Raw genomic sequence first — 26,564 nt, 5'->3', positions numbered from 1 at the left:
TTTTTTACAGAACTCTGGTTTTTATTATAATAGAGTTATAATGAGGAAACACATGGTTCTCTTGAGGTTAGACACTGCCATCTTCTGGAAAGAAACCATCTTTTGGTATTGTGATGTCCAAGGATGACTATAATAATACTGGTTTAAGGCTCAAACTCGGAACAAACTCGAAAAATTTGAATATGGTGCAAAATTGTGAATATGGTTACTGAATTTATTTCAGTAATTCAACTTAAAAAGGTGAAACTTATATATTATATAGACTCATTACATGCAAAGTGAGATATTTCAAGCCTTTATTTGTTATAATTTACAATATTTTCACAATATTCTAATTTTGAATTTGGGGTTTTCATAAGCTGTAAGCCATAATCATCACAATTATAACAAATAAAGGCTTGAAATATCTCACTTTGCATGTAATGAGTCTATATAATATATTAGTTTCACCTTTTAAGTTGAATTACTGAAATAAATGAACTTTTGCACCATATTAACATTTTTCGAGTTTCACCTGTACATGAGACGGCTAACCGTTAGCATTCACATTCATCTCAATGGCAGGTGCATGGGATGCAGTCCTGGACGTACATGACCTGACATTTCTGTTCATGTGACTAATTAATTTGGAGCAAAGGGTTGGCGTCTTCTTAGGCATAGTCCAGTTAGCTTCTTGCTACTGGTGCCCATACTACACCATTATGTTGGCAAAACCTCTTTCTCCAATTTGTTATCTTTTCACAAAAATGTATATGCATGAAATTCCTGGATTTGGTTAAATATAGTTGGGCACCAAAATAGTCAACCCCAAAATTTTAAGAAAGCAGCCTTAAAAAAAACTTACCACTAAAGTCTATGTCTTAAAATATGACTGGTATATTAGTCATTTATCTCTGTTATTAATATCTCCTCGTGCTTTAACAGTCTCACACATCTGTCCCTTATGCTTTGACTTAAATTACACATGACTCCTTCCCCCAACACCTTTCTGTCAGTTTTAATTTTAGTAATAGTGTCTCTAGTCTAGTCTGACTGCCGCTCTCCCCCGAGCCCTGAGATCTTTCCATTTTCTAGGTTTAGAAAACGTCCAGTGTATTTGTGGTTGTCAAGTTTACACATCCTTTTAAAAAGGCACCCATGTTCCAATGAAGTTCAAAAGATCAGTTTGAGACGTCTTGAGACCCCAATTATTGTTTAACTAGGAAGTATTCATCTTTGTATCTTTAGGGATACAACAACTTGTCACCGTGGCAGTACAACTTTGTAGCTTATCTACCCCTAAACCGTGCATATTAGAGTAGTAATATGTACCTTTATATTACTATTAAACTTATAGGGGTAAATAAGGTACAAAGATGTCCCATTGAGCTGTTGTACAAGGCACTTTTTTTCAAGTGTGACTAACTACACTAAGCATTTGATCTCCTCCCAGGATCTGACGCATGTATAATAAAGTTTCGGGGACTCGAGGCACCGAGTGGTTGAGGCAGCTGAAAATGGCTCATCACCTGTTGTAGTCGCAGCTGTCTCTAAACACTGCAAGCGAACCCTTCATTTATGTGAGGAAATTAACTCAAAGACTCTTCAATTCTGATCAATTGAAAAGTATAGAAGAATAGAATTGGATTGGTAAAACTTGCAGACTCAGAGGTCTCCTCAGATCTGTATGTGTGACCAGCTGGCGTCTTGGCTGTCCATCACATTGGGATCCCCTTCTTCACAACCAGGATTGAGGGATGACAGAGGCAGTGGGGGTGGACATGAGCGGGAGGGTTATATTTAGGATGGCAGGATTAAATAACAACCCCTTCACCCTGGGAATCTCTTCAGCTCTCTGTCCTTTTCCAGCCCGGACGGTGTGGCGAGCAGACCTGCGGCCACTTCTTTCTTCTCTAGTCCTTCATTTCCCATCTTGAAACACAACAACATGGATCCCAAAGCCATAAAGGAGGAGCTGCGGCTGTTCCAGAGCACCTTGTTGCAGGATGGACTGAAGGAACTTCTGAACGAGAACAAGTTTGTGGACTGCACTTTAAAAATCGGTGACCGCAGCTTTCCCTGCCATCGCCTGATCATGGCCGCCTGCAGCCCCTACTTCAGAGAGCTCTTCTTCTCCGAGGACGGCAAGGAGAAGGACAGCGGCAAAGAAGTGGTTCTGGATGACGTCGATCCTAACATCATGGACATGATCATCCAGTATCTGTATTCGGCTGAGATCGACTTGACGGACGACAACGTTCAGGAGATTTTTGCAGTGGCGAACCGTTTCCAGATTCCCTCGGTGTTTACAGTATGTGTGAACTATCTTCAGCAGAAGCTTTCGCTGGCCAATTGTCTAGCCGTCTTCCGGCTCGGCCTTGTCCTCAGCGTTCCCAGACTCGCCATAGCGGCTCGCGATTTCATCGCTGACCGTTTCGAAACCGTGTCTGCCGAGGAGGAGTTCCTTCAGCTGGCACCTCATGAGCTCTTGGCCCTGATTGGTGGAGACACACTTAATGTGGAGAAAGAAGAAGTTGTGTTCGAGTCGGTGATGAAGTGGGTGCGCAGCGACAGGGCCAAGCGCGCCAAGAGTCTAGGAGAAGTTTTCGACTGCATACGCTTCCGCTTGCTTCCAGAGAAGTACTTCCGGGAGAAGGTGGAGAACGATGACGTGATCAAGGCCGATCCTGAACTCGTGAAGAAGCTTCAAGTCATCAAAGATGCCTTCGGAGGAAAACTCCCCGAGAAGAAACTCAAAGAGAAGAAGGAAGGAGAGGCCGGAGAAGAGGAAGAAGAGGAGATGCTGCCTGGTTACTTGAATGATACTCGCAGGCTGGGGATGTACGGACGTGATCTGATCGTCATGATCAACGACACGGCTGTCGTGGCGTACGACGTGGCCGAGAATGAGTGTTTTCTGGCTGCCATGTCAGAGCAAGTCCCGAAGAACCATGTGAGTTTCTGCACCAAGAAGAACCAGCTCTTTGTCATCGGGGGCTTGTTCGTGGATGAAGAAAGCAAAGAGTCTCCTCTGCAGTGCTACTTCTACCAGGTACAATCAACTTTTAAAACTGGGTGATGGTGACCAGACTAGGTTTCTTAAACTAGCTTCGCCTCCATAGTCTTTATGCTGATCCACCAGCATTTATCCAGTCTGGACCAGCATGGAAATATTCTTTTCATGGGTCTTTAAACTAAATTAACTTTCATCTGCAAACTTAAATACATTTCCAAGACACTTTTCTGGCATTTTTTTTTTTTTTTTCAGTCCACAGTTTAGTTACCGGCAAAACAGCTTGCGATAACGCTTTACAATAAGGTTCAGTTTGTGAACTCTGGACATCATGAACTAACAATGATCAATATTTTTACGCATTTAGGTTACGTTATACACATATACTAATCAATTTTTATTATTTCAGGTTTTATAAATTAACATGAATGTTAAACCAATATGAATTACATATGTATGTACCTATCAAGTCAAGTCAAATTTCTTTGTATAACACTTTTCACAATACACATAATTTCAAAGCAGCTTTACAGTAAATCATAATGTTAATGTTTATAATATCTTAATCTCTTCATGCCTTAGTCGCATTTAGCAAATTAGAGCTGAGCAATAATATAGTTTTCATTTTGTGACAACAAGCAATCAAGAAGTTGAGATTTGCTAAAGTACACATCACCCTAACTTTATTTAAGAGCTGGGTGATAATATGTACCGGTAAACATGAAATATCTGAAATAATATGCATATGTAATCAATATTAGCCTATTTTTAAATTAGCAAGAACCTAAGTTAATGTATAAATAGTTGTTAATAGTTAGTTCATGATGGTTAATGAGTTGAACCGAAGTGTTATGGAATTGATTTGTCATTTTAAAACTATTTTGTCCTATCCAGCTGGACAGTATCGCTGCTGATTGGAGGGCAATGCCACCCATGCCCAGCCCTCGATGCCTGTTCAGTCTGGGTGAATGTGAACACCTGCTGTTCGCCATCGCTGGCAAAGACCTGCAGACCAACGAGTCCCTCGACTCAGTCATGTGTTATGACACTGAGTATGAATTTAATATGTCCATCATTTTGTCCGTTTAACTGCTCTTCACACATGAGTGGGCTACTGGCTTAGGCGTGTGTCTTCAGTGTTTCATTTCATTGCAGAAAGATGAAATGGAGCGAGACCAAGAAACTTCCTCTGCATATTCACGGCCATGCAGTTGTCTCACATAACAACCTGGTGTACTGCATTGGAGGAAAGACAGATGACAAGTAAGAAAGAGTGTGTGCGTGCGTGCGTGTGTGTGTGTGTGTGTGTGTGTGTGCTTGTACAACTATCTTTGTGAGGACCAGTTTGAGTTTTAGACCATTGGAGTGAGGACATTTTGGCCGGTCTTCACTTTCTGAGACCCCTTTAAAGGCCTTTATTTGAGGGTTTGAGGGTCAAGACTTGGTTTGGAATAAGGTTATAATGAGGTTAAGGGTAGGTTTAGGGTTCGGGTTAGGCACTTAGTTGTGATGGGTAAGGTTTGGGTAAACTGCTAGAGATTGCATTGTGTCAATTAATGTCCTCATAAAGGTGTGTGTGTGTGTGTGTGTGTGTGTGTGTGTGTGTGTGTGTGTGTGTGTGTGTGTGTGTGTGTGTGTGTGTGTGTGTGTGTGTGTGTGTGCTCTCATTCACACATAGGGTGTAGTTCGCAGCTGTCTGTGCCACTTAAGGCAACAGACGGCAAGAGACACTCCGTTGGGTTTTGTCAGAATCTGTCAACTCTCGTTTTCGCCGATTGAACATGTTGAATCTGCATTTGTCAGTCTTAAAAGGTCTGAGAAGTGACGTACTGTAGTTTGATAATTGTTGGAGTTGGTCTGTCAATGCAGTGTGAATTGGCCTTTAAAACCCTCTTATCATGAGCAATCAATTTTGCGTTCATCTTCATGAAAATCAAATATTCATCTTCAGTCCAAAAAAAGCATTTATTGACACTATTATTACTAAACACCAGAAGAACTGTAAAAAGTAAAGAAAATTTGCCAAACTTGTACTGCTTCTCTGTCTGTGTAGCACCTACAACTCTAGGCGAAGCACAAGTTACTAAAGATTACAAAACACATTTTTCTTTCAAATCATGTGCACCAATTCATTTTTACACAATTACACCAAGAATTTGTATTACAAATGTAAATACAAAGTTATGTAATGAAACTCTAGAGTAACTCAATCTGCCAGCAATCACATGATTCTCTATCGGGCACAGCTGATTGGTTCCTGCTGTATCAGTAGCCATTAGCCAATGAGCTCGCTGTTTAACCTTTAAATACTTGGTCAGCATTTGCATCTACAGTGTAGCAGCTCTTTTCTGCCAAGACCAAACATTTCAACATTGCCATATCCATTACCACTCGAGAGTTGTCATGACAGAAATAAAGTTATAAAGTTTTGATTTTAAGTTCAAAGCTAGCACAAATCAGTGCGCTGTAAATCCCTTTCGATGAAAACTTCTGAAAGTAAATAAATCTCTCTTGTCTCTCTCACAGCAAAGCTATGAATAAAATGTTCGTGTACAACCACAAGCAGTCTGAATGGCGAGAACTGGCTGCTATGAAGACGGCCAGAGCGATGTTTGGTGCCGTAGTTCATAAAGGAAAAATCATTGTAGCTGGGGGAGTGAATGAAGGAGGACTCATAGCTCTCTCCGAAGCCTACGATTTTGGAACAAACAAGTATGATTCCACACCATTGTTATTTTAGTATTATTTATATACTTTTATAGTATTTATTTTAATTTTAGTTTAAGTTTTATTCATTTTGTTATGTGTTTATATCATTTTTATAAGTTTCTATTTAGCTTTCATTCATTTTTATTTCAGTTCTAGTTTTAGTAATGTTGGTACTTAAAATGTATTTCAGTTTTTCAACTACTATTTATGTTTTATTTCAGCTTCATTTCAATTAACAAATAGTTCCTGCGAGTAATGCGCCTGAACAAATTAAATCGATTATTCAATAATTATTTACAGGTTTGCTTGCCATACGAAATGATAATATTTACCATTCTAGATGTTGTCTTCCTGTGCTTAGCCATCTTTTTTTTATCTCTTCACTGTTTCTGCATGTAAAAATCTATACAATGCATTAAATTAATTCATATAATTTGCTCTCAGGTGGGACACATTCACAGAGTTCCCCCAAGAACGCAGCTCTGTGAATCTTGTGAGCACCGGAGGAAACCTCTTCGCAATTGGCGGCTTTGCTATTGTAGAGCTGGAAGACAAAACCATCGGACCCTCCGAGGTCACTGACGTTTGGCAGTAAGTCATCCTGATTTTGTGTCATCCAACCAATCAATCAATAAATAAACCAACTAATTAGTCAAGTTCCAAGAAAGAGCCCTGGAATAGAACTGGATGTCAAAATATGAGTGATGAGTTTCCTTCCTAAAGGTGAATAGACCTATGGCTAAGCCAGCCCCCAAACGCGATGAGCCAATCACAGTGCACATAGCTAACCCAATACACTCGGACATTCTCTGCTTCCACGTCCATTGAAATGCATTGCAGTTAGTCTGTTTTAACCCTGTTTTAACCCGGGATAACCCTAACCCTATCCCGAGAGGCTGGGCGACGGTGTGTGTTTTTTTACCCTTTCCCAAGCCACATCTCAACCGAGATAAGTGTATGCTCTGGATTAAGTTATGCGATAACGTTAGACCACAACACCAACTAAACGTGGATAAATTAAACAAGGATGTCTAAATCTGTTCTGAGGAAAGTCGACAACGTATTTGAATGTTATCTTTAACATCTCTAACGTAACGTTAGGCTAACGTTAGCCTAACATTAGAAAAAGTTAACGTTAGCTTCTGCGTTGTACATCATGTCACTTAGCTTCATTAACGTATCTGTAAATAACCAAGATAACAAATGTTACCAATGTTGTGCTGAATGATTCATGTAAATACTGTAGCACCAAACTAATGGAGAGGTAACGTTTCGCTACTCTTGGTAAAGATGGTAAAAAGGCTTTTCCTGTAAACGTATGCAACTTAGACCTGTACATATTTAATTTGATCATGAACCATTAATTACATATTGAAGCACATCATCTTTGACAACTTTCTACAAAACAACTGGGGAACTTTGTGCATAGTTAAGGCCTTTTTGGTGACTTAGAGATGATATATAATCTTTCTGTCTCCAAAAATCATCAATTGCCTCCTGTGAAATGTCTCCTACTGTGACAGTTGCCATAGCGCCTGCCACCGAATGTTGACCATTTGTCCGAGTGAGTGGAGGGGGCGTGGCTTATCCATAGGTCAATTATGTAATATTTTTTACTGAAGACATTCAGCTTCAGTTACAGAAGTACATTTAGACCAAGATTAAACATATCAAAGAAAACGGGGCATTGTGATGCAATGCGCTACAATGGATGTTTCAATACCATACAGCATCATCACGCACCCATTCAAAAAGACAAATGTACCAGTTTATAATGTTAACATTATTGTGGGTCATGTCAAAAAAAAAAAGAGCCCGGTGCAGATACTTTGGATGGATTTATTATAGTCAACAGGTGTTAGAGTGTTAGTCTCAATTGCTTACATGACACATAGCAACACAGCTAAAAGTATTCCCTTCACAGGCACCCATAAGAGTTGTGTTTGTAATGTCTGAGTTGGGGAGGCGCGACACACAAAAGCTGTATATGCTATATTTTTGTAATTCCCATAGGCAGGGTGCGATTTGTGGGAAAAAAAACAGGGGGATGTTTTGAAACATTTTTATTCATAAAAATAAATCATGAGAACATGAACTTCATCACTGCATTTGCCGGAATTGTAAAATCTTTTTTTTACTTATTAACTCATGAAGTAGCTTAACGCAATATTTTTACTCTAATAGCTTACGCAATAACGTTAACTTTACATCACGATGCTGAGCTACAGTGAAATGATAGAAAAGACAGATGTATTCTGTGTTAGCAATTCGCCTCATTCTCGCAAACTGGACACTACTGGATTCGCGTCTACCACGATGCGCTAAACGCCTCATTCGCGCCGCAGGACCTCTAGACGCGCGTAAACGTGTCTTTACATTGACTTAACATTGAAATCACTCGCGCCAGATGCTCAAGAGTGTGAGTAATCATTTTAAAATAAAATTTACTTTAATAAAACCATGGATCCGTGATAAGTTTTGTGATCCGTCTCGCCACTAGTGTAGCAGCACTGATCACTTTGAGGGGAGGATAAAAATAATTAAGCAGAGGCAGGAATACATTGACCAGAAGGGGAAATCCCACGCAAATCGCACCCTGCACATAGGTGTCATTAGTGTCGCAGACATACTTCATATGTAAACAGCTATTGATACATGACACGTGCATTGACCTGCTTTCTTTCACAGGTATGAAGATGACAACAAGACATGGAGCGGCATGCTGAGAGAGATGCGCTACGCTTCTGGCTCCTCTTGCGTCGGCATGCGTCTGAACGCGGCCAGGATGCCCAAACTCTAAATGAAACCCCTCTTTTTAAAGTGTGACTCCATATGGTCATGTGACCTTTGACCTCAGCACACAGCTGTCTGTGGTCATTTAAGCATAGTCTAAAATGAGGAACTAAAAGTGCAAAAAAGCTTTTTGGGTTCTCTAAAGTATTTTTTCTTTTACATTTTAGACTTAACAGTTAATGTGAAATGAATGTGTATGTGTGTGAACAAGCCATTTTTCATTTAATGCCATGACAGCTAGAACAGGTGCGCGCCTATTTCTGTGTTGTTATTATACTGTGATAAAAATAAAAACTTTAGTATTCTACTTCAATACTAGTAGGTTACTATATGTATATGCATTTTATTTTGTAAAATAAACATTTTTAAACCATATCAACTAACTTGTGGGGTTTTTCTAGCACAGTTTATTTCCCTGATAAGTGCAAAAATAAAACAACTATATATTCTGGCTAGTCACATTGTTTTTACAGCAACACATTTGTATTATTTATTGATAATTTACTTTTTAGTTTTCATATTACACTGCTTTTGTGAAGTTTTTGTGAAGTTGAAATACTATTTCTTTCAGTACTTAGACTGGGTGACCGGTACCGACGGCTGTGGTTCGGACTTCGGTATAGAAGCACAAAGATTTGGTTCAATGACTCACTGTGAGAAAGAATCATAAAAAAGTTTTGAAATTAACATACAGAAGATAAACACAAGAAGAAATAGGGTTTGAGGTCTTACTTGACGCAAAGCAGTGTTTGCTGTCAAAGCATCAGGAGAAACATCTAACTGTCTTTACAAACATGTCCATCAGCAAACCCGTTCTGATGCCTGAGACCAGAAGATGGTGTTGTATGTCAAAAACAGCCTGACGGTGTTTGCTTGAAAAGCTTCATCGCATCACTGATGATTATCAGAATCTCTCACAAATCTCATATCAACTTAAAACCCATGTCAATGTCTGAACACTCACCTGCTGTAATAATAACACTAGACTAGACTGGTACATTTTGTCCTCCTCTGATGCATTTCCCTCAGCCAGATTCTCAGTCTGTTTCACAGGCATTTGCATGTTTTAATGTGTATCACTGTGATGCTGAAGAGTCCAGAGACACACACTCCTGGAAGAAGCTGCTTGTGTGTGTCCGTGCTCAGTTTCAACTTCACTTTACATTGTTTTTATTCAAATTCTACATTAAACACATTTTATATATGATATTTTGTCTTACATTACATTTACATGTAATCATTTAGCAGACACTTTGATCCAAAGTGACTTTCAAATGAGGAGAGTAATAGAAGCAATCAAACTAGGGCATAAATATGCAAGTGCTGTGACCAATCCCAGTTAGTCTATCACACAGTACACGTAGCAAGTTATTATTATTTTTAGTAAGTGTTAGTATTAATGGGTCAAGTGTTGCCGAAAGAGATCCCAGCAAACATCCCAGCAAGCCATTTTGCGTTTAAAAGATGTCTAGTAGCCGTCCAAACACAGCCCAGACGTCTAAAACAAGGCAAAATTTGTGAAAATTTAATAGACGTCTAAACCATATCCCAAGAATAGACAGGTCATTTTATTTAATTTAATTTCTTTATCTAATTGATAACTAGTTTAGATGTATATTACATTTTAACTGACAGCCCAACTTTTGCCTTGTTTTAGACGTCTGGGCTGTGTTTGGACGGCTATTAGACGTCTTTTAAACGCAAAATGGCTTACTGGGATGCGTCTTCAGCAGTTTCTTGAAGTCGGGTTGAGATAGACATCATTCCACCAGCAGGGAACAGCAGGTAAAGGTCTGTGAAAGTGATTTTGTGCCTCTTTAGGGCTGATGGCACCACAAGGTGCTGTTCACGTGCAGAACGCAAGCTTCTGGAGGACACATAGGTCTGAAGTAGGCCTACTGTGTTTACCTGTAGATATATATAGGGGTGCAGAGCCAGTGGTTGTTCTGTTGGAAAACATCAGTGCCTTGAATTTGATGCGAGCAGTGATTGGCAACCAGTGCAAGTTTATGAAGAGAGGAGTGACGAGCGCTCTCTTCGGGCTCGATAAAGACACTCTTGCAGCAGCATTCTGGATTTGACTGCCAAGAGAGCATCACAATAAGTAAGTTACCAGTGAAAAGGGTAAATAATCACCAATCTGCTGGTGAAATAAACAACACAGAGACATGAACAGAAACCAAATCTATGAACACGCAGGGTCTTGAGCGTCAGGGAATTCATACAAATTTTAGTGTATATAACATTGCAGTAGCCTAATTATACAGCAAAAGATGATGTTTTGAAGAATATGGGTGACCAAACAGTTTCTGGTTCCCATTGACTTCAATAGTAGCTACTATAGCCTACTATGGAAGTCAATGAGACCCATCAATATCTTCTTTTGTATTCAGCAGAAGAAAGACATTCATTCAGGTTTGGAACAATTTGAGGCCAGGGTGAGTAAATAATAGTATTTTTTGGGTGAAATATCCCTTTAAATTCAAGCGAAACTGCAAACCGCATGTGGTTTTTGTCCGCATTAAGCTTCCATAGTCTACAGTTGAGGCTGTTCATCTTTTTACCCAGAATGCTCCGCTAGTCGTCACGGCGCCATTTTTACAGACCTGCGCGCTGAGGACACGAGAACGACAGTCAATGTTGTTTATATTCTCTTCATTTTAGTATAACCGGTTTAACTTGGATCAAACATGTAAGTTAAACTCCGAGTTTACTAGTAAAAAGGGAAGAACGAAATGGAAATATTAATGTACGCACTAATGGACACATGTAGCATGTTAGCATGCTAATCATTCAATCATTAAAAGGTTAAATGTTACGATTTTATTGCTGTTAAAAGCAAACAGTGCTGATTATACACTTCACACGTCTAAGTTAGATAATAACGCAGTTTAAATAATGTGATACACTAGGTGTGTTGCTGGTGATTTCAGTTCATGTGTATTTATTAGCTTATCTGTGCCGTGAGGCTAGGACAACATGTAGCTAGCATGACGAAAAATAAAGGTTTTAATGTTGTTTTATTCAAAAAGTTATTTAGAATATCAAAAGCGTCATGAACTCATGTAGAAGTGATCTTTTTGACGTGTTCACAGCCGTAATGTGTGTAGTTCTGCTGATAGTGAAAGTGGTTACATTGACATTTACGGTCAGTTACTTCATTAATACGCTAGAGTAGCCAAAAACTATCGATATGTATAAATAATAAATTCCAGTGTTCACTATGGTGGATGTTTCAGAATCTGTCATAGACATACCCATGTTATAATGCACAACTAAATCAAAAGATCCAAGTGCACTCAGTTTATGGAGTGCATTAGTGTGTGTAAGAGTGTTGTTACACTGGGTTGTGGTGTTGTATTGAGTCTGTAAGCACAGATCTGTTTCTGTACTACAGTTTGATGTGTGTTTTGTGTTTGCAGCGTGATGGGGGTGAAGGCGCAGCGTCCTCGCTGCTTCTTTGACGTTGGCATCAGTAATGTGCCAGGTAAGACTCAATATGCACTTAGACATCTGCTCTTTAATTTGTGAAAATGTGGGATTTATTTCCCTGTGTGATCTTTCTCTCCCGGTTTTCCTTTCTACAGCGGGGAGAGTCGTCATTGAGCTTTTCTCTGAGGCGTGTCCCAAGACATGTGAAAACTTCCGCTGCCTGTGCACAGGTAAAAAATACAAGCAGTTTTTGTAATAACTTAGGAACTCCAAGGCACTCGAAATAAGTAGAAAAAGTTAAAAAGCCTTTATTTCATTGATGGCTTAAACATTAAAATTGGTGACAGATCCACCTAAGCGTTGCGGCTTTACATGCCTTCGTCAGGGTGTGTACAAGCAGTTTTGTTTTATAAAACTGGAAAGCTGTCTCTAAATTTCACATTTTTAAATGTTAGCAGTTTTAAATATACCATTTTATATATTTATGAAATGAAAGGTAATTTTTTATTGTCAGAGGAACTATTATTTCAACAATACAGACAATTAGTAAATTTCTATTTGCCTAATGTTTTATGGGTACTGTAAATTCATACACTTTAGAGGATGGATACCCGAGCCCGACGGGACCCGCCGGTACCCGACGGGCTGGGCCGGGTTCGGACAGATATTTAGAGATTATGTTCGGGTTCGGGTCGGGCTCGCTCACATCAGCGCGATAAGGCATTGAACATTTTAAATTTAAAACAGCTTATTATGTAGGTAGCCAATGTGCCTGATGCTTTCACTTGATGCAAATCTTTTTCGTGATTAAAATGTAAAATATTACCATAACATCCGTCTTCCTGTGTGCGGACATTTGTTTATGTAGCCATGACAACGAAACACGTGCATAATGTGTGCGCGCCTGTGTTAAGAGCGCTTGTTGCTCCGCGCGCTGATGCGCTCATCCTGTTGACATTTCCGATTGCCTTCCTACAGTTGCTTAATAAAAGGGGCTTTACACACAAACAAACGTACAATTGTCATTAGTATGAGAAAAAAATGGGATTTTAACTACCGGTCTCAGGTCGGGCTCGGACATAAATATATTTATGCCTGTCGGGCTTGGGTCGGGTTCGGTTACTGCTCTGTCGGACGCGGGCCGGGCTCGGACAGAAAAAAATGGCTCGATCCGCACTCTAATACACATCTTTTAAAACATACTGTTTTTCGCCTACTATATAATAGGGAAGTATGCAATTTCGGATAAAGCCCGAGTCTTGCACTGTCCTGGGATGCGTTTCCCAAAAGCATTGTGAGCCCAAATGAATCGTGGAGACCATTGCCAGTGCCACTAATGTTCTCGATGATCTACTTAGCTCACGTTACTTTTGAGAAACGCCCCCCGTGTCTGTATTTATGCATTGTGAGGGTTTTCTTCTCCAGGTGAGAAAGGAATTGGCAAGACCACCCAAAAACCTTTGCACTACAAAGGAAGTCTGTTCCATAGGATAGTGAAGGACTTCATGATACAAGGAGGAGACTTCACTGAAGGTACCAATGTCTTGCTTTCTTCTGTTGTGTTATGTTTATCCTGTGTGTTGTGACATTTAACAGACATGTTTGCCTTAACAGGGAATGGCAGAGGTGGAGAATCTATATATGGAGGTTTCTTTGAAGGTGAGTGTCCTTAAGATTTTACATATCAATATTTAGTCAGAATTGTCTAAAAAAACTTTTATTCAAATTTGTTTAAACTGTCTTTATATACCAATACATAATTAAAATGCAAGTACTCTGAAATAGAGAATATAAAAAACTGAGTGACTCTAGTGTATTTAATCTTCAATAAACAGTAACACAGCTCATTAATTCCATTCACTCCCACCTAAAAACGGGTGCGCGACTGCGCGCACGTGGGCAGAGCCAGTAATAGCGGCGGTAGTCATGGCGACAGAGAGTGACAGTTGCGCAAGCCAATCACTTGTTTCGTTGAAGATTAAATACACTAGAGTCACTCAATTTTTATACTCTCTTTTTCAAAGTACTTACATTATAATTATGTATTGGTATATAAAGACAGTTTAAGCCAATTTGAAAAAAAGTTCTTTAGACAATTCTTACCTACCCAACCTTTAATAACAACACTGGAGTTGGCGCCGATAGCCTTGTGGGAAAGTGCGCCGACATGTAGCGTCGTTGCGCTTCGGGCGACCCGAGTTCGAGTCCCGGCTCGTCGTGGACCTTTCCCGATCCCATCCCCCCTCTCTCTCTCCCATCTCGCTTCCTGTCTAGATACTGTCCTATCCAATAAAAGGCAAAAACGTCAAAAAAAATACTGGAACACTGGATTAAATATTCTGCCATTTTTCTTTTTCTAGATGAAAGCTTCACAACGAAACATACCAAGGAGTTCCTTCTGTCAATGGCAAACAGAGGGAAAGACACCAACGGCTCACAGTTCTTTATGTGAGTCCAACACACAGGCTTCTTCAGGCGTCCCTACTGTCCTCTTGGATAATGGATGATAATCTGCAACTATCGCTTTCCTTTTTTGCAGCCTTGATGTAAAATAAATGTATATGTCTTCAGTGCATTCGTCTGGTCTTGAACGAGTTATGAACTGCGGTCCCAAATCGATTTATGATGTGCATTAATCACTGTTTTTGTGTTCGTTAGATTTGTATTTACATTCTGCCTCACTGTTTTGTGTCCCTGACCATAGAACTACAAAACCAACTCCTCACTTGGACGGGTAAGTGTGCAGCACTATTAAGGAATATGGATTAGAAGTATATTTTATATGTGCAGTGTTTAATGGTTTTGTTGCTCTTTCCCCCACCAGAATTCATGTGGTGTTTGGTCAGGTGATCTCCGGCCAGGAGGTGATCCGGATGATCGAGAGTCAGAAGACGGATACCAACAGCCGACCCTATGCCGAGGTCAAAGTGCTCAACTGTGGGGAACTTATTCCGAAATCTAAAGGTGATTATTGTATGTTTTTATGTTATTAGCTTCTAGCTACAAAAGATCAACTTCACGTGTCATTGCATTTCAGAAAATGTTGGCATGCAATTCATAACCGAACGAAGTATGCTGACTGACCTTTTTTTATTAATACTAATAATTAGTATTTATATAGTGCCTTTCCAACACCCAAATAATATTGCATACTTGTATACAAATATATTTTTGGCCTAAGACATGATTTAGATCTAGTTGCTTATTTAAAATTTGACAAATTAACTTGCACTTTGATCATACTCATTTATAAGTAACATTAATTGTGATAAGACTGTCCAGTGTTATGTGCATCAATATTTACTTTAATGGTCACTCATAGTTAATCGTGTTATTCAAGGGGCTTTACTTGAATTATTCATTCATACAGAAAGTTTTATATCCATTCCTGTAAACTTGTATGAACTCAAATTATGTTTGGCAGTGCAAGAATATCTGAATCCCAAACAGTTAATAGTGGCCAAATTATGAAAGTGTGTGTTTTAAAGTATTGTTTGAACTCTTTTCATTTAGCAAAGAAAGAAAAGAAGCATCAGTCATCCAGCGAGAGTGATGAGGACTCTTCTTCAGACAGCTCCACCGACTCGGAGGAATCAGAGAAGGAGAAAAAGAAACGAAAGAAACACAAGAAGGAACATAAGAAGAAGAAGGAACAGAAACACAAGAAGAAAGAGAAGAAAGGGTACTTTGCTAATACAGTTTACTTTTGCACATTTACGATTAGAATCTTTTAGGGCTGCAACCGGCAAAATACCGGAAGTGGCGCATTCCACAGGCGAGAATCCATGAACCGCATTATTACATCGTTTTCTAAGGTTACGTGATCTATTTAAAACCATTTACAATCATATGGCATAGTGCTATGTGCAAAAAACATTAAAAAATTTATGCGCTGGGAGGGTTTTTTTCCCCACAGAGAAGCATGACGCTTTAATGGGTGCAGATTGTGTTAAAAGTACCTCAGCTCCGTTCACAGTAAGCGCTGCTCCACACACACACTAATGTGCATTTGGGAACGCAAAACCTCGAACGCGTGTTTCAGTTGCACTGTCATCATTTATGCGTGTCAGCGTCTCGGGTTTCTCCAACTCCATCTCCATGCGCCGTTTCACAAGATTCGTAACGCAACTCATTTATAAATATACGCTAACACAAGAGAATACATAAATATCTTTCTGAAATATATGCTAATTGTTGTCCATTGCGATTTCAAAATAAAAGTTTAACCCTTGCACTGAGTTTGCATGTTTTGACGTGCACATGCTATTTTTCAAGAAATTACAGCAGCTGTTGCATCCCTATTGTACAGAAGAGACCAAATATTAAAGATTAAGTTGACATTTGAATTAAATTTAGTTTGGCCAATATTAAACAAGGATTTGATCATGCCTTAGTAGTGTAACCGTTGGCGCACTCTGCAGGCATGTTTTTACGTAATGTACATGTTGTACAGTTATATTATATTAGTTTATATAATTTATTTTACATGGTGTTTTTTAACAGCGTTGTTCAATAAAACCCATATGATTAATTTAATACTTAATTTGAACAAATAATTATTGCTTGTTATTATATATTTAGGTAACACTTTACAAAAAGGTTCATTAGTAAGTTAATGTATTAACCAACATGAACTAACAATGAACAATACATTTGTAACTATTAATTTTTGTTAATGTTAGTTTCATTGTTTGTTCATGTTAGTTCACAGTACATTAATGTTAACAAATACAACCTTTGATTAATGCATCAGTAAATGTTGAAATTAATATTAACTAGGATTAATAAATGCTGTAGAAGTATTGTTCATTCTTAATATGTTAACTAAGGTAGTTAACTAATGCAGTGGTTTTCAAAGTGGGGGCCGCGGCCCCCTGGGGGGCCGCAGAAAGTTGGACGATTTTTTTTTTTTTTTTTATAAATATTTTAAAAATATATAAAAATGTATATTATTATGAGTATTGTTATGAAATAGCATTATAATAATTAGTCGCATATCTAAACATTAAACTTTTAATGGTAATCTTTCTGATTGGCTGGTACACCATCATGTAATCTGTCAGTGTAGCCTTGGTAACAACCGCCAGTGCTCAGCTATTAAGCTATTTATTTAGTTAGCTGGCTAGCTCTATCAAAATGGATAGATTTGTAAAACGGACTAAACCTAACGAGCCAGCTATCGAAACCGCAGATAAAAAAAAACAGAAAACGAACTCCTGGCCGAATAAGACTCGTAGGTATGACGCAGCATACACACCCACACACACACACACACACACTGTTGAATGTTGCTACCAGGCCCAGCCCTCCCATTGATATTCTCTCTCTCTCTCTCTCTCTCTCTCTCTCTCTCTCTCTCTCTCTCTCTCTCTCTCTCTCTCTCTCTCTCTCTCTCTCTCTCTCTCTCTCAAAGACACACACACACACACACTCTTGTTAAGATCTCTCTCTTTTTCCATACAATGTTGAAATATATATACTATATATGAAGATCTGACATACAAATGTTATTATTACAACACCAATAAAGGTTCATGGATGTTCACAGATGTTTTATTTATTTATTTCTACATTTGCAATTGCCATAGTATTGTCGATGGGTTCAATAACGCATCATGCGAAAGGGGGGCCTTGGCCAGAACCTAGTGGTATTTGGGGGGCCTTGTCATGGAAAAGTTTGGGAACCCCTGAACTAATGAACCTAATTGTAAAGTGTTACCTATTTGTATTTTAAGTCATTTTAAAGGCTGTTGTTCACTTGGATCTATTTTTATTACCACAATTTTTTATCCGATTACTCGATTAATCGATGGAATAGTCAGTAGAATACTCGATTACCAAAAGACTCGATAGCTGCAGCCCTAGAATCTTTCAACAACTCGAGTTGTTTGAAGAATTTGCTTTCCACATTGCTTGTGCATGTCAGTACTAAAAGATCGGCACGGTACCAAAATTATCACTGAAAAATAAACAATCCTTAACGTTTTATGTATTGAAAATAAGAAATAATTGAAATATCTGAAAAGATTTCGGCAGCCAATAAAACGTGTTTTATTTTGTACAAATCATGTTCATCCTTGTTGAAAGTGGTTGTATTTTCATTTACCTTCGTTTAGTTTCTCACATGTTTTTTTTAAGGATGAGAGCATGAGGCCACAACCTGTCCGCGTGAGCATCTGCTTTAGGCCCTGTTTACACTAGTGTGTTCTCGTTTTAACATGAAAACAATCCATTCTGGCGTTTCAGAAACTATCTCCATCCACACTACACAACTGAAAACACGTTACATGACCATTCATGCACACTGGGTGTGCTTACAAGTGTAATAAAAGCTCTAAAAATAGCTTGCCTGTTGTGCATGTAGGCAGCTGCAGGATTATAAAATGCAGAGTTTAACTGCGCAGTGGTGGCTGTGCAAAAGGACAACAAAGTCAGCAATATTATTTCCACAATAATTATATGGTTCGTTTAATTTTATTATATGCATTGAGTGCTGTTTTCGTCTTCTGTTGACAACTTCATCATAAAGAATTTGAACATGTTTTTCCAGGTCTGACGAGGAAGAGGCTGATCCCCAACCTTTGTCAACCATCCGCCCAGAGGAAGTCCCGCCCATTCCAGAAAACCGCTTCCTAATGAGGCGAAGCCCCCAGAAGGCCAAAGAAGAGGAGCAGGGGAAAGAACAGAACAAGGAGGACTCTGGGAAAGAGAGACAGAGAGACAGGGACAGGGAGAGAGAGAGGGAAAGGGACAGGTAGATGTGGTATTTTAATATTTCACCCAGTAATGGTGTGGATGATCATTTGTTTGTACAGACATTGATGACCATTTTTATATTGTGTGATTTTATTATTTTTCTTACCAGTTCATAACTTGTATGTTATATTCTAGACCCATGGCGAATTCACGGCCGAACCGCACAAGACTGGTGATGACCAGGTCAGGGCGCAGGATTAAAGGAAGAGGACCGAGGGTGAGAGAATAACTGTGGTTTGCTTTGAAAGACCGATTATGAGTTAAATGTAAATACACTGCCGTTCAAAAGTCTGGGGCGGTAAGATTTTATCTGGTTTTGCAAGAAGTCTCTTCTGCTCACCAAAACTGTAATGCACGTGAAACTCGATTTTCAGTAATTCAACTTAAAAGGTAAAACTAATATATTATATAGACTCATTACATGAGATATTTCAAGCCTTTATTTGTTATAATTTGTATGATTATGAAAATCTTTTCACAATATTCTAATTTTGAATTTGGGATTTTCATAAGCTGTAAGCCATAATCATCAAAATTATAACAAATAAAGGCTTGAAATATCTCACTTTGCATGTAATGAGTCTATATAATATATTAGTTTCACCTTTTAAGTTGAATTACTGAAATAAATTAACTTTTGCACGATCTATTCAAATTTTTCGAGTTTCATCTGTATTGTAAAATGTTATTACACCCTCAAATAGCTCTTTTCTATTGTAATATATTTTAAAACATAATTTATTCCTTATTGATTAAAGCTCATTTATGTATTTTTAGTTTTAACTTTATCTCTTCTGTCCGTCTGTAGCGCTATCGGACTCCATCTCGGTCTCGCTCACGGTCGTGGGACCGGTTTCGGCGCAGTGAGACGCCTCCACACTGGAGGCAGGAGATGCAAAGGACACAGAAAGCTAAACCTAACACAGCCGCCACCCAGGACAGATGGATCAAAGGGGACAAGTGAGTCCAATTTTACAGTACATGCTAATATTGAGGGCGGGATTCATGTAATGAGGGATTTTCAAGCGTATTTAATTAGAAGTAGGGCTGAGCGATATGGCCAAATAAATTATCACGATAAATATTTTCATATCATTCAATATTAATAATCTTTTTAAAGTTTAAAGGCAGTTTTTTGCACCGAAGTGAAAGCTGTAGAAACAGCCCGGTAATTTTAAAGAACTTTTTACTGTCAGAATTCATAATTTTTTCTTAAAATAAATATCTTAATAGAAACATTTATTTCTTAGTTCTGCATGTTCTACCGGGTGATATTGTTGAAAAATCATTAAATAGATTTGTGTCGCCTGACTTTATTAGCACATATCTTTGGCACAGTTTGCGGCGCAGGCTGCGATATTAAAGGAACACTCCACTTTTTTTGGAAATAGGCTCATTTTTCAACTCCCCTAGAGTTAAAGAGTTCAGTTTTACCGTTTTCAAATCCTTTCAGCCGATCTCCGGGTCTGGTGGTAGCACTTTTAGCATAGCTTAGCATATATATATTTGATCTGAGGCGGCGGTGGTGACACGTTGTATTGGTTGTAGTCATTATATTTGATTATTAAATAATTAATTGAATTAAATGATCAGTCACATCGAAACATTTTACAATCCTACTAGCCCTTTATTTAGATTAAAAACCATTCTCATTCATTTGGTGAGGAACATCGCGTTTTGAGCAGGATTTGCAGACCCTGTCACGCTGTTGGCCATCACTGCAGCAGACGCATATCGCAGTATTAAAGGGATAGTTCACTTTGAAATTAAATGTTGGTATGTTTTAGCTTACCTGAAGTGCATCCAAGATGTAGGTGTCTTTGTCTCCGCAGTAGTTTCAATTTTGATATTTTTAGGTCAAACCGTTCTTGTCTGTCAGTCATATAATGCAGGTATATAGTAGGGGTGGTTAATCTGTCTGATTTCCCGATTCGATTCGATTACGATTATTGAAGTCCCGTTTCGATTACAGTCGATTTTCAATTATTAACGATTATTGATTTTCCATTTCACAACAGTAAATTCACTACAGTAAAAATCACAACAATAACAAATTATAACAAACTTCAACATATTCTGAATCTCTATTAACATAAAATTCAGATGTCCACGCATCACATGTTACAGCTATCCTACCCGCTTTCTTCAGTGATTCCATGACTTCGGTTTTGGTCTTGTTGTAGAGTGTGGGGATCGCTGTGTCTGTAAAATATCTCCGAGATGGGACGTTGTATCTCGGCTCCAAAGTGTGCAACATCTTGCAAATGGATGCAAATCCTTGGCAATAAAAGTTGCGATTGATTGTGTAATGCGCTTTGCCCTTTCCGGGCCGGGTGAAAGCTTTGACAATATTGTTACCACGCTTCAGAGTTCCGTCTTTTGCGTTCCGTCAATATTACGTTATTATCGATTTTCAAAAAAAAAAAAAAAATATTATTATTTTTTTTTTATTATTTTTTTCGAAAATCGATTTTTGGCATTTGTGAATCGATTCAGAATCGTCCACGTCCGCATCGCGATGCATCTAAGAATCGATTTTTTTCCCCACCCCTAGTATATAGGCACTGTCTCCAAAAGCATGCAGAGAAAAGTCCAAATTAAAAAAATCCCCATCGTAAGAACACATTGATGGCCTAAGACACGAAACAAGCGGTTTGTGTGATAAAACGAACAGTATTTATATTGTTTTTATCTCTTTTACACAACCATGTCCATCTGATCTGTTTACGTAGTAAGCGCCGCAAGGCTCCGGAAGTGGTCTCGTGCGTGTACGTCACTCATTGTTTACACCAGAACCTGCACAGAACAGAGATTGTAGGGAGGACGGCTAATAGAAATGGTACTAGTTTGCGCTTATCCGGGATGTTTACACCGATGTAAAAATACATTTATGTAAGCTCGCGCGAACTCATCCGGGAGAGACCACTTCCGGAGCATTCCGGCGCTTACACATACTAAGTAAACAGATCAGATGGACATGGTTGTGTAAAAGAGATAAAAACTATATAAATACTGTTCGTTTTATCACACAAACCGCTTGTTTCGTGTCTTAGGCCATCAATGTGTACTTACGATGGGGAATTTTTAAATTTGGACTTTTCTCTGCATGCTTTTGGAGACAGTGCCTATATACCTGCATTATATGACTGACAGACAAGAACAGTTTGACCTAAAAATATAAAAATTGAAACTACTGCGGAGACAAAGACACCTACGTCTTGGATGCACTTCAGGTAAGCTAAAACATACCAACATTTAATTTCAAAGTGAACTATCCCTTTAAGACTAACGATTAATTGATCGTTAATTTAAACGACGATCGATCACGGGAATTTGTGAGAATTGACATCCCTACTGGAAATTAATGTTTCATGTGTATTTTTTTATTTTAGAGGAGATATGTCAGAGGACAAAGCAAATGCCACTGAACCAGCCAGCGAAAACAAACCTGCAGGACAAGAAGCAGCAAAAAAGAACTCAGAACGAGAAAAGAAAGATGCAAAGCGGGACAAATCACACAGTCCGTCCAGAGGAAGAGATAGGAAGAGGGACAAACATCGCTCCAAAAGCAGAGATCGGGACGCACGGAAAAAGACTGATGCCGATGTGGAAAAGAAGAAAGCTCGCAGCCGGAGCAAGAGCAAAGAAAAGAAGAGAGAGAAGGAAAAGCGCGATAAAGCCGATGACAAACGGGGACGCTCAAGCAGCAAGGACAGAAAAGAGAAAGAAAAAGATAAAGATGCCAAAGAGCGAGAGAAGGAAGGAGAACAGAAAGACCGAAGCAAAGAAAGGACCAAACAGCATCCGGATGGGAATGAAAAGGAGAAATCGAAGGAGGTGGAAAAGAAGAAGAATGGAGAGCAGCAACGTGACCGATCCAGAAGCAGAGAAAAGGGTCGTGATGCGGCGCGCAGGTCCCGGTCGAGGGGTCGAGGTCAGCGTGGCCAATCACGCGACAGAGGCCGTGACCGGCGTCACAGCAGCAGCCGGGACAGAAGATCCTCTCGCCGCTCGAGAAGCCGAGAGCGAGACCGAGCGAGAGATCGGGGGAGAGATGCGGAAGACCGAAACAAGAGGAGGAGCGCAGATGAGGCGAGGAGCAAAGAAACCAGAGGACGAGACCGAAGCTCCAAAGAACGCTCTTCCCAGAGAGAGCGAGACGAGCGGACGAGCGGGAGGAAGAGGAGAGGAAAGAGCGACAGTGGAAGCAGCGATTCTGAGAGCGACGGCGATAAACGGAAGAAAAGTAAAAGGAGCGAGAGCCCAAAATCAAGAGAGAGAGCAAAGGATAAATCTAAAAGTCCAAGAAAAGATGCGAAGAAGAAGGAGGCGTCTTCTAGCGACAGTGACTGAGACTCTGCATGTTCCACTCCCTATTTTTAGTTATCTTTTCCCCACACAAGCATCAACGGTCTGCTGTTCAGCAAGCGATACAAAGAGACTGACATTTTAGTCATCGTGTAATCATTGTGGACACGCCCTGGAATACTTTTAATGACTGATACAGGCCGTAAAATCCTAATTTGTTTCGGTTATATTTGTCCTGCTTTTATCTGACGTTTGTTTTTTCTTGCCCATATCTCGACGTAAATGTTTAGTGAGTTTCTTAGTGAAAATGGTTGCTTACTCTTTTTTTTTTCTGTCTGATCGGAGCTGTTTTTTTTTTTTTTTTTTTTTTTTTTTTTAGGGTTTGTTGGGGACATGTTTGCGTACCTTGGAGTTTTGTAAGGGCTTTCTGTTTATAAAGAGATGACAATGTGAGGTTCTGCTGAATTTGACAAATAAAAATTGGTGCTGAACCTGTGAACCTCGCTTTCAGTGGTCCTTCCTAAACTCTTCCTAAGTTTAATCGTGTAGTTAGCTAATGTAGAGGTTTTTTTTTTTTTTTTTTTTTACAGTTGGATAAGGTTTGAACATTGCAACAAATCTTTAAAAGCAAAAAAATATTTAATTCCATTAAATGTAATATTAAGCAAATCTAAAAGTCTGAAATTAATTTTAGTTTTATATCAAACTTAATTTCCACCATTGTTCATCCCCATTAGTTTTTTAATATATTTAATGCATTATAGATTTAAATTCTCATTTTTAAAAGCACAAACTTTTTTTTTTTTTTTTGTATCTATAGTCTAGGTTTTTCAGAGGGTTTATATAACATTTTTTATTCCTTAAAACATGATTTTTTTTATTCTGGATGTTGGTATTTTACTTTTAATTATTGAGTGATAAAAAAATATATCCAAAATCCTGTTTGTAATATGTTTATATATTTAAAAACAGGATTTTTCGATATCCATTTTTATCACTCAATAATAAAAAATAAAAATGGCAACATCCAGAATATATATTTATGTCTGCAACAATAATTTCAAACATGTTATTTTTTCATTCATGCTTGAAATTATTGTTGCATTCATACATTGTTCTGACGCATTTCATAGTTTTATGACTGCACTGCACTATTCTAAAAAAAAAAAAAAATATTTCCTAGTCTTATCTATAAGTAAGACAAAACCGGTTTCATCTCGAATAAACTGATTCGGTTTACTGAATGAACAACCGACTGTGGAAACAGAAAGAAAGAACGCCCCCAAGTTGACTTGAGTGATTTGCATGACCAATCAGAGCGTCGCATGATGTTTGAGTGGCGTGCGCCGCAGCCTATCAGAGACGCGCAGTGACTAATCATGCTTTGTGTTGTAAGCAAGTGTCCGTCTCAGAATCGCTAACAAAATCGAATAATTCACTCAGGCTGCCGCATCAGGTTGGTACACATTTGATTTCCTTACATGTGTCTCGTTACTTGACGTGCGGAGAAAGGATCGTTGAACATTCGCCATCGTGTCAATATTGTGTTTTTGTGTTATCCCCAGCGCAGGATGAAGACCTTAGTAGTGTTCGACTTTGACCACACTATCGTGGATGACAACAGCGACACATGGGTGATCCGCTGCACTCCCGACCAGACGTTACCGGACTGGGTGGAGAAGTCCTACGAGAGAGGCCGCTGGACCGAGTATATGGGTCGGGTTTTGACCTACATCGGGGACCAGTCCGTGAGCCCGGAGCACATGCGCGCGGTCATGGAGAGCATCCCGCTCACCGACGGCATGCTCGAGCTCCTGACCTTCATATCCGAGAACAAGCGCGACATCGACTGTATTATCATCTCCGATTCTAATACTGTGTTCATAGACTGGGTTTTGCATGCATCAGGGTTGAAGTCGGCTATAGATGACGTCTTCACTAACCCTGCAAACATAGATGCGCGCGGCTACGTGAGTGTGCGCTGCTTTCACGCGCATGACTGTACGCAATGTCCTATAAACCTGTGCAAGAGGAGGGTACTGCATGATTTCAGAGAGAATCAAGCTAAAGCTGGTGTGCATTATGAGAGGATCTGCTATATAGGAGATGGAGGAAATGACTTTTGCCCCATTAAAGAATTGAGAGAAGGGGATATTGCGATGCCTAGGAAAGGATTCACACTAGAGAAACTGCTGTGCAAAGCCATTTCAGAGGGGCCAGAAGCTCTCAGTGCGAGAATCATGCCCTGGACAAGTGGCAATGAAATCCTCCGGGAATTACGAGCTCTAATTGAGTAATGCAGTATTATAGGAGATAATGAACCAATAGAATATCAATATGTTTATTCTGCAATATGCAGTAAATGCATTATGTGCATGAATAGGCTATAGATAATTTACACACACACACAAAAAAACATCCCTTAATTTACTTGATAGATTTATTTGGGCATGGTGTAATATCTGAGTGTATGTTTGGTGCACATTTTAAAAAATATATATTTTACATTTAAGTGTTTACGAGAGTATAAATGCAATTTGTCTTGGAGATTTAATTCATAAAGCTCACTGTTAGGATTTAACAGGCTGAGGTGCTTTATATTTAATGCACTGAGGTTGGCTGTAGAGCATAAAAATGAACAAATGTAAAAGTTTTAACATGCTGGCTATATATTTATTAGCACGATATAGAAATTCCCCTTTAATATCACTATATTAATACTATACCAATGAATGCAATTATTGTCATGTTATGAATGAATGCAGCCTGGCTGTGACAAAATCCTTTAACACTGCAATCTTGTACTACTATAAAATGAATATAGTCTAGAATATATAATACGAACCAGATTATTATTATTATTGGAAGCCCTAATCTGCCTTATAGTACCATATTTTCATATATATATATATATACACAGTGGGCCTGAAAAGTCTGAGACCACTGTAGTTAAAACTAAAACTATTTCCAAAAGCAAGTAACATTTGAATTTTAAAAATTGTATACAGCACAAATTATTTATTTCCAGATTCTCAACGTGGTCTCAGACTTTTGACCCCCATTTTTTTCTGGACACCAGCGGTGTTTAAAAAGCCATCCGGGTCATAGTTCCTCTGACAGCGTATAAAGCGTCAGACTTGCTGCTCTTGATGTAGATTAACAGTGCTGTGAATGCTTCTTCTTGAATAAGCCTGAAATTGAATTGTAGATGTGTATTGGAAATCCAGAGTGTTGTATTCAAAGCAAACCGAGATGAATGGAGTAGATCGTGGACTTTATTGTTGGTTTATGACTATTTACAGGGAAGTTTGGATCTGTCAGAACAAATCCATTTATATGACTGGATCATCGCCATATTGACCTAAACTAAGACCTTGTTCCTGTTAATATTTACAACAAATCTTGTGTCCTTTGTACTTGTGACACACATGTTTAGTGTCCCATTAAAAAGGAATAAAAAAAAAGTTATGGCCTGTCTTTTGTTACTTTGAATAATTGTCTGTGTCGGATATGAGACTGAGCTTAAACTGAGTCACTTATCACTGCACAAACAGTGCTTAAGAAAACCATTAGT

The 26,564-nt window shown here is 38.9% G+C and overlaps 3 protein-coding genes across 5 annotated transcripts; all 3 read left to right on the top strand.

Annotated features, from left to right (window-relative positions):
• The first annotated feature begins 1,448 nt into the window (after positions 1-1,448).
• On the top strand, positions 1,449-8,871 carry klhl41b (kelch-like family member 41b). The gene is made up of 6 exons (XM_079629375.1): positions 1,449-3,031; positions 3,887-4,044; positions 4,148-4,255; positions 5,519-5,704; positions 6,146-6,292; positions 8,390-8,871. The coding sequence occupies exons 1-6, from the start codon at positions 1,928-1,930 to the stop codon at positions 8,499-8,501; spliced, it is 1,815 nt and encodes a 604-aa protein (XP_079485501.1). The 5' UTR covers positions 1,449-1,927; the 3' UTR covers positions 8,502-8,871.
• Positions 8,872-10,999: 2,128 nt separating this feature from the next.
• On the top strand, positions 11,000-23,489 carry ppig (peptidylprolyl isomerase G (cyclophilin G)). Of its 2 annotated transcripts, none has more exons than XM_079629333.1 (13): positions 11,000-11,186; positions 11,917-11,981; positions 12,082-12,156; positions 13,352-13,459; positions 13,541-13,585; positions 14,287-14,374; positions 14,631-14,660; positions 14,751-14,890; positions 15,440-15,608; positions 18,477-18,680; positions 18,818-18,899; positions 19,491-19,642; positions 22,075-23,489. In XM_079629333.1, the coding sequence occupies exons 2-13, from the start codon at positions 11,921-11,923 to the stop codon at positions 23,033-23,035; spliced, it is 2,115 nt and encodes a 704-aa protein (XP_079485459.1). In that variant the 5' UTR covers positions 11,000-11,186; positions 11,917-11,920; the 3' UTR covers positions 23,036-23,489. The 2 variants fall into 2 exon arrangements, with proteins under 2 accessions (XP_079485459.1, XP_079485460.1); XM_079629334.1 differs by having other exon boundaries at positions 11,026-11,186; positions 14,585-14,660.
• An 868-nt stretch (positions 23,490-24,357) lies between these two features.
• On the top strand, positions 24,358-26,463 carry phospho2 (phosphatase, orphan 2). 2 transcript variants are annotated; one of them, XM_079629331.1, is made up of 2 exons: positions 24,358-24,446; positions 24,556-26,463. In XM_079629331.1, the coding sequence occupies exon 2, from the start codon at positions 24,562-24,564 to the stop codon at positions 25,285-25,287; it is 726 nt and encodes a 241-aa protein (XP_079485457.1). In that variant the 5' UTR covers positions 24,358-24,446; positions 24,556-24,561; the 3' UTR covers positions 25,288-26,463. The 2 variants fall into 2 exon arrangements, with proteins under 2 accessions (XP_079485457.1, XP_079485458.1); XM_079629332.1 differs by having other exon boundaries at positions 24,364-24,446; positions 24,561-26,448.
• The last annotated feature ends 101 nt before the right edge of the window (positions 26,464-26,564 follow it).

Source organism: Phoxinus phoxinus (assembly GCF_949152265.1).
Source record: "Phoxinus phoxinus genome assembly, chromosome: 11".
In the NCBI taxonomy this organism is placed as follows: domain Eukaryota; kingdom Metazoa; phylum Chordata; class Actinopteri; order Cypriniformes; family Leuciscidae; genus Phoxinus; species Phoxinus phoxinus.
The sequence above is the reverse complement of the archived record's forward strand: the minus strand, read 5'-3'. Positions and strand labels throughout refer to the sequence as shown.